This window comes from Hirundo rustica, chromosome 16 (assembly GCF_015227805.2).
Source record: "Hirundo rustica isolate bHirRus1 chromosome 16, bHirRus1.pri.v3, whole genome shotgun sequence".
Lineage (NCBI taxonomy): Eukaryota > Metazoa > Chordata > Aves > Passeriformes > Hirundinidae > Hirundo > Hirundo rustica.
In genome coordinates, this window is record NC_053465.1 from 674,471 (window position 1) to 687,804 (window position 13,334).

The 13,334-nt window shown below is 57.8% G+C and overlaps 2 protein-coding genes across 2 annotated transcripts; both read left to right on the top strand.

Annotated features, from left to right (window-relative positions):
* The first annotated feature begins 78 nt into the window (after nucleotides 1-78).
* On the top strand, nucleotides 79-5,394 carry RNF114 (ring finger protein 114). Its single transcript, XM_040080287.2, has 6 exons — nucleotides 79-215; nucleotides 929-1,079; nucleotides 1,549-1,655; nucleotides 2,177-2,291; nucleotides 3,160-3,267; nucleotides 3,440-5,394. The coding sequence occupies exons 1-6, from the start codon at nucleotides 79-81 to the stop codon at nucleotides 3,503-3,505; spliced, it is 684 nt and encodes a 227-aa protein (XP_039936221.1). The 3' UTR covers nucleotides 3,506-5,394.
* A 3,496-nt stretch (nucleotides 5,395-8,890) lies between these two features.
* Nucleotides 8,891-12,483, top strand: SNAI1 (snail family transcriptional repressor 1). The gene is made up of 3 exons (XM_040080001.1): nucleotides 8,891-9,001; nucleotides 9,451-9,954; nucleotides 11,145-12,483. Exons 1-3 carry the CDS (start codon nucleotides 8,923-8,925, stop codon nucleotides 11,324-11,326), a joined length of 765 nt encoding a protein of 254 aa, XP_039935935.1. The 5' UTR covers nucleotides 8,891-8,922; the 3' UTR covers nucleotides 11,327-12,483.
* Nucleotides 12,484-13,334: the final 851 nt, after the last annotated feature.

Below are 13,334 nucleotides of genomic sequence, written 5' to 3' on the forward strand. Positions count from 1 at the left end.
GCCCCCAGCGCGCGCCGCGGGGCGGGGCCGGGCGGGGCCGCGCCTGCGCAGGGCCGCCCCCTGGCGGCGCGGCGGAAGATGGCGGCGGGCGGGCCCTCGCGGGCCCCGGAGCGGCGGCAGGAGCCGGAGCGGCGGCAGGACCCGCTGGCCCGCCTCACCTGCCCCGTGTGCCTCGAGGTGTTCGACAGCCCGGTGCGCGTCCCCTGCGGACACGTGTGAGCGCCCGCCGCCGGGCCGGGGCGCGGGGCTGGGGCTGCGGGGCCTCGGGGGGAGCCGCGGCTCGGGGCCCCGCGGGGCTGAGGGCAGGGGTGTCGCTGCGCCCGGCGGGGCTGGCCTGCAGCGTCCTTGGAAGGGAGAAAACGAAAGAAAAGCGTGGGGGGAAAGGAAGCCGGTGTTGTTCCACTTTTGCTTGCCGTCTCCTGAGGAATGCGGGCGTGGAGTGACAGGACAAGGGGGAATGGCTTCGCGCCGTCACAAGGCAGGCAGAGGCTGGGTGATGGGATGAAATCCTTCCCTGTGAGGGTGGGCAGGCCCTGGCACGGGGTGCCCAGAGCAGCTGTGGCTGCCCCTGGATCCCTGGCGGTGCCCAAGGCCAGGCAGCACGGGGCTTGCAGCAGCCTGAGACGGTGGAAGGTGTCCCTGGGGCTTTAAGGATGGGCTTTAAGGGCCATTGCAACCCAAACCATTCCATGATTCTGTCCATAAGCCGAGGGCACAGAGCGCTGTCAGACAGCAAACCATTCTGGGCACGACAGCCTGGGATCCTCCACCTCCTCCCTCCATGCCCAAGTGCCACCAGCTCCTTCTTTCCCTTCTTTTTCGAGTCTCAGGCCTCTGTTACTCCTTTGGGCAGAGGCCACGCACGGGCAGTGGGCATTGCTGGTGCCCACAGGGCTGTCTCACCACCTCCTCCTTTTCCCCACCGCAGCTTCTGCACGCCGTGCCTGCAGGAATGCCTGAAGCCCAAGAAGCCGGTCTGTGGGGTGTGCCGCAGCACCCTGTCAGCTGGGAGCAGAGCCCTGGACTTGGAAAAGCAAATTGAAACAACAGAAACCACTTGCAACGGCTGCAATAAAAAAGTATGGAAGTGTTTGGAAATTAGGTACATGGGATGTGTCCGCCTAAGGGAAAATAAACTGCTTCCTCCTCAGCTTTCTGCAGAATCAGGTCAAAATGTTTGTTCTGATATGTGCCAAAGGCATTTGATACAGGCAGCACGCAGATGTTGACATTCTTTCCGCAGTTGTTTGTTGTTACCTCTTCAGGAAATGAATTTCGAATGAAAGATTCTGATTTTAAAGCTACAGGGGAACGTTGCTGCTGTGAGCAGGGGTGGGAGGTAACATACCACAGACAGCAGAGTTACAGCTTAACGAACCTGTAATCTCGAAAGTTTTCCACCTGGCCAGCTGAAGTATTTGGATTTTCTGCTTTAACACTTCTGCTGAAAGCTGCTCGGGTTTGCACGTTTGCTGCTTTTGCCTAAGAGTGTACCAGGCAGTGCAGGTGGTTTGGGCTCACCCTGCTGCGCTGTTGTTGCCTGCACAGATGTACCTGTCCAAGATGCGCAGCCACGCAGCCTCCTGCTCCAAGTACCAGAATTACATCATGGAAGGCGTGAAAGCTGTCACTAAAGAGCCCCTCCACAACACCAGGTAACACCTCTGCTCTGAAACCCTGGGCTCTTCTGTCATGAGAAAGAGTTTTGCAGTAAAAGCAGACTTCACCTCTTTGCTCAGTTTGGGTGCTGATTTTTACATGGTTAAAAACTGAGCCTTGGTGCTGCAGCTGGCAGCACCCAGGTAAATGCTGCTGCTGCTGCTGCTGGGTCCCTGCACAGGACGTTCTAAGGTCAGGGCAGTCTGTAGGTGTAGCTGGTTTTTAAAATGCCTTTGTCTCCTGGTTGTACTCACCCACAGCAGAGGGAGGTGGGAGTTGGTGGCTGTGCACTCTGGTGGCTGGTGCCTTGGCATTTGGGAAAAAGGTGATAACTGGCACTTGGAACATTTGTAGAAGAACTGTAATTCAGTCTAACTATGGGCAATACTGAGTGCCTTAAAATACTGTTAGGACTTTTCAAACTTACTGTTAAAATTAGCTTTCCTTAATTGTATCCATAAGTGATTGCTTTGAATAATCTGTATTTGTAAATAACCTCCTTTTCTCCCCGACCCAGGAGCTTCCCGAATCGCTTCACCTTCCCTTGCCCGTACTGCAGCGAGAAGAACTTTGATCAAGAGGGGCTGGTTGAACACTGCAAAGCTTTGCACAGCATGGACGCAAAACAAGTGGTAATTAAAAAGTCTTGATGCAAGAATTGCGATGATTCAAAGGTCCTAAAGCCCTTTGAAACAATGAGTTAGAGGCTGTTGAATCAAGGAGGTGCAGTTTGTGCTGTTCAGTCAGAGTGGCTGTGCTGGTCAAGCCTCTGAGCCTGGCGTGGTTCTGCTGTCACCTTTCAGTGGCTCTCTGGTCTCCAGTCCCGCTGCAGCTGGGCCACATCCTCTCTTCATCCTTAGAAAATGGCACACATTCGAAATTAATTAGGCACAGCAAAGTAATAAAAGACAGTATCAAAAAAAAAGTCAGACGTTTAATTTTCTCATTTCCCTTGTTTTCAACAAGAAGGTACTGTAGACTCTTGGGGGAAAATGCTTGCAAAAAATAGTATATCATTCTAGTAATCTATGTGTGATGCTTCTTCTCATGTAAGAGGAATTGCAAGACATGGAACTGAAGTGAAAACTTTCATTTTTCTGGGAAGTTTTTTGGAATTCTGGATTATTCAGGAAAAAAATGTTCCTTTTTTCTCTTGTAGAGAAGTGAACTTTGCAGAGAAGACCAAGGAAGCTTTCCTGCCACTGAGAAATAAAGGCTGAAATCTTCTAAAGCAAGAGGCTTTAATGAGCTCTGATTTGCAGAATGTGGGAGAAGAGTAGGCCATTCCAGTTCAGGGATTGAAGACATGAATTAAAGTTATTCAGGGTTGTCTGGGGCTCTTACATCGAATGTCCCAGCAGGTTATTGGCCATCACTTTGCACACAGAGCAGTGACAGCACAAGCCTTGAGCTCCACTCCCCCAGGCTGTCCCTGCCCTTCCTGCTGTCAGCACTGCAGCACTGAGCCGCTGGGGCCTAACTGGCTTTGTTCCCTTGCAGGTTTGCCCAATTTGTGCCTCGATGCCGTGGGGAGACCCCAATTACAGGAGTGCTAACTTCATGGAGCACCTGCAGAGACGGCATCGCTTTTCCTACGACACCTTTGTGGTAGGTGTTTGCTCCCTCTGGGAACGCGGCCCGGGGTCTCCTGGAGCTCCCTGGGCGCTGCTGTGAAATCCCAGTGTCCTGGTGTGTCCAGGGCCCAGGGAGGTGCAGCTCCTGCTGCTGTCCCTCGCACTGAGCTGCTGCAGCGGGAGCGTTTCTGTCCCCTCTGTTCCAGGATTACGATGCCGATGAGGATGATATGATGGCGCAGGTTCTGATGCGCTCCTTGCGGGATAAATGATCCGGCCAGGAGATTCACTGCAAACCCAAGCTTCCACGAGGGGGAAGTGCCCAGCATCCTTGCACTTCTCCCTGCACATCCCAAGATTAACTCAGGCATCCAGAAGTACAGAAGACTTTAATCCTATCTCAGTTTTGAGTCCTGGTTTGGTATTTCTGTACCATTCAGTCTTTTGGTATCATGGTCTCTGACATTCAGCCCTGTCAGCCCCATTTTTCTACTTGCTTAGACTCAGTTTCATTGTAGATCAACACGTGGGGACCAGGGCTTTTTTTCCTTTACCTATGCCTATTGATTTCTTTGGAAGTTGTGTTTATTTGACTGTCTAAAATTAAAAACATTCCAGATGGAATGGCCTGAACTAGTTAATATCTTCCCAATCTCATGTACATATCTCAAGTGATTGTATGTGAGGTGTACTGGTAGCTCTGCTCCCCTTTAGTGAGACTTCAGGTGCTAACTGTAACTGTCAGACCAGCTCTCATTTAAGTGACCTCTGATACCTGTGATCCCATACTGTTTCCCAGTGTTTCAATCCTTACAGGCAGCCTCCCAGCTGTATGGAGAACATATCTTCAGTATGAGTGTTCAAACTGCAAACTTTCCTAGGAAGTCTCTGCACTGTGTAAAAACTAGTTCAAAATACTTCAGTTCTATGCATGATGATTACTTTCCTCTGTATTCTTACTATACTTTCTAGCCTGGAAAATGATCTTCAGTGTTGGTCTTACTTAAAATGCATAATTTTTTAACTATCTTAGCAAATATTAATCAAAATTGCTGGCTTTATGATTGAATTGGTGAGTTTGAAACTGGTTTCCTAGTAATTTTAAGCCTTATGCTGATGGGGGAGTTCAGAAGGTTTTTTTCAATACCTCGGCTTTCTATTTAAAATTTTCACATATGTTCTTGGGTTTTCCATCTCTCAAGGCAAGCTGGTGGAAAAACTTACAAGTAATTCCTAGCACTGGCATAGCACTTCCGTTCTGTATCACAGATTTTATCAGGTAGTTTGAATTCCTGTTCTTCATTGAAATGTTCCTGAAGTAGCTGAAGCTGTACTTGGATTGTTTGCCATCTGGCAGTGTGTGTGTAGAGACAGGTGTGGCTTTCAAGGAAAGGTAAAACACAGCCCTGAAAGCAGGACAGTTCCAGCCTCCAGTCAGTGGATACTCTGCGTTCAAGCCTGCACTTCTGCCAGGGAGAGTCCTTAATTTTAAGTTGATGCTTTCATTAAGTTCACAGTCGAGCTGCTGAGGTCTGAGGCACCTGACCAGAACCTGTAAATCACGGTGTTGAGATGGCCAACGCGAGCTGTAACTGGAGCAGCGGCCTGCACCGCCCCAGAGTTGAGTACTAATTAATGGATTTGAGCAGTGACCTTGTCCCGTCGTGCTCTGCAGACAGCAGCATAGCCTTACCCTGAAAATAACGAAACACGCTCCAGCTAAAGCCTTGTGGTTCAGCCCTCTGGCAGCCCTCAGCCCACCTGGGGGTTTGTGTTCCTTCCCCGTGGTCGGGGCTGGTGCATCTCACCCCTGAGCTGCAGCGTGGGCACGGGGAGCCCAGTGCTGTGGGGAGGGGAGACGTGGAGCTCCTGCTTCTGTGGGGAAACTGCTGTGTTTGGGGCGGTTCTTTTAATGCTTGGCCTGCAGAGGTGATGATGGTCCGTTGGGGATTGGATGGGATCTCTGGGATCTGGCTACAGCTCAGTTTGGCAATGCCCATTGCCAGGAATCCTGATTCCTGCTTCTGTTCTAAGTGCACTTCCATGCAATTCTGATAAAACGTTTAAGGAGCAATTAGAAGCGTCCAAGCAATTACTTTGTCGTGGTTCTGACTTTTGAAGACAAGTTACAAATAAAGGCCATTTAATTTATAAAATCCTACCCTTGTGTCAGCTCTGGTCATTTCTTCCTCGTGGTTCAGGTATTTCCTTAGAGCACCCGGAGTGTTTGCACTGGGCTCGGACTCCCTGATTGATTTAACGCTGCTCTGGTGGGAGGCCCCCGTGTGCTGTGCACGGCCTGCACTCCTCTCCTCTGGGGGTGGAAAAAAGCCGCGAGTGCAGGAGGAGCCGGTCCCTGGGAGGGGTGCCCGGCCTGCCAGAGCTGCTCTCGCCTCGTCAGCAGCTGATGGTGCAGCCGCATTGAGGGGATAATGCAATCGGGGCAGCCCGGAGCTGTGAAATTCCCCGTGTCTGGCACAAGGAGTCAGCCTGAGGAGCGCAATTAGCACGGAGAGGCACAATGGGAGGAGCCGGGCTTGCGGCTGAGCTGTTCCATCAAATGAATTTGTCTCCGGACAACGACTGCTCTTAACAGGTCTGATAAATTGTTGTCAGCATTAATTTCCTAATGCACAGGCATTGCTTCATCTGGAATTGCAGCGGTAGATCCCCAGGGTCTCCTTAGGCTGGGGGATGAGATCTTGCCAAAGCATAAGTGCTGTATTCCAGGTCCCCCTGTCGCCTGACTGAAGAGAGAACGGCAAATTTTCCTCAAAACTGTGTCTGCTGTACTGGACGCTCCCCGGTGAGCCCACCTCAAAAAGGATTAACCAGCCAAGCCTGTGTTAAATCATGGAAAAGCAAATGAGGGATGTGCTTGCAGTCCTGAAGCTTTTCTTTGGTTTAAATATACTAAAAATGACAGTGGAGCATTGGCCTGTTTGGGGGTGGGTTTTTGTTCGTTTTTCTGACATACGGCTTTGTGTCACAGCTGCACTGGTCTGTGCTTCATCAGAATCAACTCATTTTTATGGGCAAATTACGTTATTCTCTGAGTGGTACCAATGAGGACTGTTGAAACCCCTAAGAAAACTTGCTTTTCGTCCCTTCCTCCTTCCCCAAAACTCCGGAAAATACTCAGCACTTAGTGAAAAACAGGCGTCATTGCTACTGGCTTAGATCTCTCTCCTAGTTCTTCTCACATTTATTCTGTCTTTACAGATGCTAGGGTTTAAAAAATAAAATAAAATAATTCTGTGGATCTTCTGGTCGCTGCTGAGAGCCCCGTGCAGCGGGTGATGGGGCGAGGGCGCCGTGCCCCGCGCAGTGCCGGGGGCGAGCCCGGAGCAGAGCGGCGCTGCTCGGGGCGCGCTGACGGCAGAGGGAGGTCTTGCATCTCGGAGAGAGCTGCTGGCTGCTCCCGGCGCGCTCACTGCTCGGCCCCAGCCCCCTCCGCCGGGCCCGGGGGCTGCCGCGGCTTTCAGGGAGCCTCTCAGCCTTGCAGCGAGGGTTCGCACCCCGTCCCGCCGCCAGAGCTTCTCTTTCCCCCACCACAGCCTCCCTCGGCGAGGGGAGCTCTGCCCTGCAGCCAGATATTCAAAATGCCTCATGGAGACGTGGGGCCAGGGAGGCAAAAAGAGTTTTCAGCGGACTCGCTGCTCTGGAGGTGGTTGGGGTGTATTTGTGAGCTCCTTGGGCCGGTGCTGGGACTGGAGCTGTGCCGCGGGCTGGTGGCAGGTGTGCTCTGACGCCTCGGGGCTCAGCTGATGCCCCTGTCTGAGGGTGAGGGTTGGGAAACTCGCTGCCACTCCCAGCCCCTGAGCCCTGCAGAGCTCCCCCTCCCCTGTGTCCTGCTCTCTGCCCCTGTCGTGCTGGCTCACAGGTAGGTCAGGTGGCTTTCTCCCTTGCTCTCGCTTTTTCCCCTAACACAGGCGAGTTTTTTTCCACGCACAGTGGTCGGAACAGATCTGGTTATTACCATTTCAGAGAGAACACAGGAGTCGGCTTGGCTTCTTGAAAGAAAACCGCCTCACTGTGTCCCCGGTGCGAGTGTCCCCGCTGTAACCACATCCGCGGCAGGTGGAGGAGCGCGGGGAGGCACCTGCACATCCCGGCTGCTGCCCCCGCCCCGCCCGGGGGAGCGGCACCTCCGCCCCGCCGGGAGAAACGGGATCGCCTTTGTGATCTGCACCCCCCAGGCCTTCGGGGGCACTTTTCCCCTGAACTTCAGGCTGATCCGGGGTGAGGTTTGCAGATAAACACCTGCCGAAAGCCACTGGCGATTCCGCAGCACGAGAGGGACGACCCGGTACCAGAGCACATGGCTGCAGGGGAAGAGTTTGCAAACGCGCCTGGTGCGGGCAGGATGCGCGTGGCTGGCAGGACAGGCTTTTCCAAGCCCTTCCTGCCCCGAGGAAAGGCTGAGTGAGCCCAGCCCCTGCGCTGCAGCCGCGCCGGTGGCTTCGCTCCCACTTCTGCATTTCACGTCGTTGTGGCTAAACAGTAAGATGCGGTCAGCAGGGGCTGGCGCAGCGTTGGTGTGATGTGTGACGGCTGAGTCACGAGTGGCCCGGCACACGGCCCTTTTCCGAGCGGCAGGGCCGGGGGAGGCATTCCCAGCAGGACCCGTTCCTCCTGCCGCAGCAGCTGCCTTGGCCCGGAGCTGAGCGCGGCTCCTGCAGCAGGTGGCTGGAGCCGTGCCCTGAGCCCTTCCAGCGGGGAAACCCCCACGGCATGAGCTGGGAGCCCAGGCTGCAGGACGCTGCATCTGTGCTCACCGCTGCATCTGAGCTCACCGCTGCCCCAGCCCCCGCCAGCCGTGCCTGGGCACCTTCCCACGGGCACTCGGCCCCTGGCAGCGGGCAGCCGCAGGGAGCTGTGCCTCGGCGGGGCTGTGTGACCCGTGGAAGAGCCAGGGGAAGGCAGGAGGGAAGAGAACAGAGGGGCGCTTGCTGAGGGGACGGCTGCGCTGCCCAAAACCTTCCCAGCGGAAAAGAAAACGTGTCTGGGCAGGTGCTCCTGACCCCTGGCAGCAGGAGGGAGTCACCGAGGGCTGTGCCGGATCCATCCCGCTGCTCCAAAAGTCACTGCCTCTTCCCAGAGGATTATTAACCTGTGGTGAAATGCGCTTCCCCGCAGGGCTGTGTCCCGGGGGGCGCGGCAGGGGCTTGTCCCACGCTGCACCGCAGTCCGCAGCCGTGGGGAAGGAGAAGAACGGGCAGCGGGGGGATCACCGCCAGGCACAGCGCCTTCCTCCAGCCCGCACTGCCGCTCTGCCCGCCCTGGGCACGGGCTGAGGGTCACTGCCGGGTTCCTCCCCCACCGCCCCGCTCCGGAGCGCCGGCTGGACCCGCGGGAGCGCGGCCCGGGGAAACTCTCGGGAAAGAAGCCAGGAGCGGCTGCTGATGCCGCAGCAGCGCTTCGTACTCCAGCACCGGGCGGGGAGCCGCCCCCGGGCTCCATCCCCGCTGCCTGGCCCGGTTCGGTTCGGATCGGCTCGGTTCGACCCCCGGCGGTGGGGCCGACACCTGCCCGCGCCCGTGCCCGTGCCCGCCCCGTCCCGCCCGGGCCATTGGCTGCGGCCCCCGGGGGCGGCCCCGCTCCGCCCCGCGCCGCGCCCCCGGCCCCGCGCACATATCAGCGGGAGCGGCGGCACCGCGACCCGCGGCGGCGGCACCGGGGCTGCAAGATGCCGCGCTCCTTCCTGGTGAAGAAGCACTTCTCGGCCAGCAAGAAGCCCAACTACAGCGAGCTGGAGAGCCAGGCCGGTGCGTGGACAGGGCGGGGCGGGGGCTCCGGTGCGGGATCTCCCTCAGGCTCCGCACGGGAGCGGCCGGGGACTTGACCGACTTTTCGCAGGGTTGAGGATTTGTTCGTTTGTTTGAATTTTGTGCGTCTGGCGATCCCGTGTCCCGGGATGCCGAGCCTCTCCCCGGTACCCCGGGGATGTCGGTGGCGCCGCTGGCTCCCTCGCGGGGTGCACGTGGGCTTTTCCTCACCCCATCCCTCGCGGCAGGGCGGGCAGGGGCGCGGGGTCCCTGCGGTGTGAGGTCGGTCCCCTTCTCCCCGGGGCGGGCCGCGGCTCTGGGGTCCCTTTGCTCCTCCGAGCGCGGGGTGCGGCGCGGGGCTCCCGAGGGATGGGGTGGGGTCCCCCCGAGCCCGCGGGGTGGGTCCGGCCCGTTCCCAGGGCCCCGCTGACCGCCGCCGCCTCCCGCAGTGCTGGCCGCGCCGCTGCTCTACGAGACGTGCCCGCTGCCCGTCATCCCCCCGCCCGAGGTGCTCGGCCCCGGAGCCTACTACCCTCCGCTGGTGTGGGACGCGGGGCTGTTGTCCAGCCTGTTCCCGGGCGGCCCGGGCAGCGAGGCCGCGGCCGCCGCCGCCCCCGCCCTGGACCTGACGGCGCTCTCCAGCGAGGAGGATGAAGGCAAGAGCTCGGGGCCCCCCAGCCCGGCCTCGGCCCCCGCCGCCGCCGAGCGCTTCCGCTGTGCCCAGTGCGCCAAGGCGTACTCCACCTTCGCCGGGCTCTCCAAGCACAAGCAATTGCACTGCGACGCCCAGGCCAGGAAATCCTTCAGCTGCAAGTACTGTGAGAAGGAGTACGTGAGCCTGGGGGCTCTCAAGATGCACATCCGGAGCCACACGCTGCCCTGCGTCTGCAAGATGTGCGGGAAGGCCTTCTCCCGGCCCTGGCTGCTGCAGGGCCACATCCGGACGCACACTGGTAATGTCCCCTCTTGTCCCTCTCCCTCCCTCCCTCCCTTATCGCCTCCCGCTTCCCTGCTCCGCTGCCCCAGCGAATCGGCGGGCCGGCTGTTATCTGGGAAGATAAGGGCTTCCCAGACCCCCTTGGCACATCTCTCTAAAATGTCCTTTAAATATCCTCCTGGAACGGAGCGCGGGGTCAAGGCCCAGCCTGTAAATCTGTGCTGCTGCTGGGAGCGCGGGGCCCGCCCGGGAGCAGCACCGCGTTCCTCACCACAATGTCATAACGTGGGGCGGCGAGCCCGCCGGAGCCGCCCTCGTGTGCACCGCCGTGCCCAAAGCATCCCTCCCTGCCCACAGCGAGGGCTCCCAGCCCGGGCAGAGCCTCAGCCGCAGTGCCCACCCACGGCCCGATGCCCTGGGAGGCGATGAGCCCGGCTCCAGGCGCGGGACGAGCCCGGCTCGGCCCGGCCCGGCCCTCGGGCAGGTGCTGCAGGCACCTGTTGGCGCGGGGCCGGGTGCGCAGCTGCAGCCCACCCCGCAGCCGAGGCCGCCCCGACAAAGCACCTCCGAGCATCCTTTGTGGGGCTGTGGGACGGTGTAATTGTGACTTGGCACTGATTTCACACCCTCTTAACGCGCTAAAGATGATGGCTGAAGGAAGCCGGGTAGACTTAATTGTGCTTTCCAAATTGAGCATACACATTTGTTTCCTCCAAAGGAGCCTTTCTGGGAGGAATTCGCCCCGGCCGGGCTTTTCAATGCGAGCCGGGCAGGGGAAGGGGGGAGCGCAGGGCTCGGCAGAGGAAATAGCTCCACTCACCCTGGGCTGGCGCCTCGCAGCCGCTGCCTGCTATGATATAATTAACACGCAGCGCTCGGCTTTCCTGCCTTGCTGCGAGCTCCTCGCTCGGCTCCGCGCAGCACACGAGTGCCGTGCCTTCGTTTGTGCCTGCGACCGCCGCGCTGCTTGACGACGTTCCCAGCGCTGATTTTTCCGCCGTTCGTAGGAAAGGTTTTTCCTGGAGCAGACGATTCCCAGGCTGGCAGTTCTCCCCCAAGCGATGCCGTACATACCCTGAACAATAACAGCCGGCACTTCTTTTCACTGCGCTCTGCACAAACTTTGGCTAATGAATGGCTCCTTCTTTGATATTCCCCATGTGTTGATGCGCCGGTTAATTGGGAGCGTTTCTCTTTGTCCCATAGGTGAAAAGCCCTTTTCCTGTACACACTGCAACCGGGCCTTTGCTGACCGCTCTAATCTCCGCGCCCACCTGCAGACCCATTCAGATGTAAAGAAGTACCAGTGCAAAACCTGCTCCCGGACTTTCTCCCGCATGTCGCTGCTCCACAAGCACGAGGAGACAGGCTGCTCCGGCTCTCGCTGAGGACTCCTGCGCAGGCCTCTCGTCACAAACACCCGTATTATAACTAGTTTCTGTAGGAGTTAATTTCCTCCGTCGCCACTGCAGCGTGCACCGGGCTGGACGCTGCTCCTCTGGCCCCTGGGACCCTCACACTCCTCACTCGGTGCCTCCAGTGCAATGCAAGAGCCTGATCACAGAATGCTGGGTTGGAAGGGACCTGTGGGGATCATCGAGCCGAATTCCCGGCCCTGTGCAGGACGACCCGAGAACCAACCCCACCACGTGCCTGAGAGCACTGCCCGAGCGCCTCCTCAGCTCGGGCAGCCTTGGTGCTGTGACCACTTCTCCCACCCTGGCGCCGGGGCGCGGGCCTGGGCTCGGTGCCCGGGGTGACACTCGGGGCTCCCGGCCCTGCCCCAGCCCCTGGCAGGTTTCCCCCTTGCCGGGGGCACTCGGCACCTTGCAGGGCTGGACCTGCACCCTCGGCCCCGCGCCGCTGTTGAACACTGCGACCACGTAGCTTGGGGCGGTTCGCGTTTGGTTTCTTTGTTTTGGTTGGGGTTTTTTTTTATTATTATTATTTTTTTAACACCGTAACCACTTGGTAACTTTCAAGAACCAGTATTTTTTTTTTCAGTGAAGGACAAGACACTCCCCCCACACACCCCGAGTGTATATAACCCGCCTGTAGAAGGTGTAACTATGCAATAATACAGTATCCCAGTAGTTGTGAAGCAGCTGCTTCTCCCCGGCACAATGACAATTTGCAATGCCTGCGAGATTAACAGTGTCCATGAAAGGCAGGGGTAGCCATTTCAAACCCCAGCCCTGTTTACAGAGCAGCTATGCACTCAAGCACCTGTTAATATGACTCTTAACAACTGCTTTTCAAGAGAACTGTGACTAATAGCAGGCACTTGTCAGCTGATACAATGGTGGCCTGTCCCAAGGCCGTCCATCGACAGGTGTGTGCCAAAAGCCCTATTTATGGCTATTGACAGGTGCCTCCTGAATGCATCTTTCTTTGGACATTGTTTTCACGGAATCATTACAAAGAGGATGTTTACATTTCAAAGGTACACTGGTATTTATATTTTTGTGCCACAGTTTTGTACTGATGAAACTTTTTATATAATGATATACAATTTATTGATATTCAATAAAATCGTTAATTTATAGTGGGGTTTTGTGAGTGCTTGGGGTGAACGTGCAGCTGTAAGGGGTGGGGGGTGCTGGGCTCAGCTCTCCTCCCACCTGGTGCTCTTGGCCTCCGGCTGCAGGTGACTCAAGTGGCGTTCGCCGGAGGGAATGTGGAGCAGTTGCCTCTCCGGAGAGGAAAAGAAGCGCCGTGGGGCGGGCTGGGGGTGCCCTGGGTCTCCAGCTCCACGTGGGAAAGCACAAGAGCCGGCCGTGTCCCCCCCAGCCTGCCCGGGGGGGTGCTGCTGTCCCCACGGAGCTGCCGGGGCTCTGCCGCGTCCCTGAGCCCTCCCTGGGGAGTGGGGCCGCAGCAGCACGGGGCTCCGGGGCTGCCCCAGGGCGGGTGACCCGCTGTGGGTGGTGCAGCAGCAGGGCTGGCACAGGGGGGCTGTCCCTGTCCCGGGGGGCACCAAGGGGCAGGTGCCGCGGGCTACCCCAGGTCTGCCTCCAGGCTTTCACAACGAAACTGCCCCAAAACACCTGCCTCGCACCTTCCCGGCCCCCTCCCAGCTCGGGGCGCTGCAGAGACTGCAGCCAGCCCTGCTCCCCGCCTCCCCCGGCGATGGAATTTCGTCCTCTCCGCAATTCCTCCCTGCCATCTCCCGGACACTGCTTTCAGCCAGCGAATGAAGTGCTCGAGTCCTGGGGCTCTCATCCCCCTGCAGCCCGCGGGCTCCCCGGCCTCTCCCAGGGGCTGTTCGGAGCAGGAAGATGCGTGTGGCTGTAAAAGTCAGCAGAGCTGCTGCTCGGCCCTTCTTTAATTAAGAGCTCACCCGGTATAAAGTGACTTTCCCAGCCGAGTTGGACTCATTACTCGATTATTAAGCAGGGC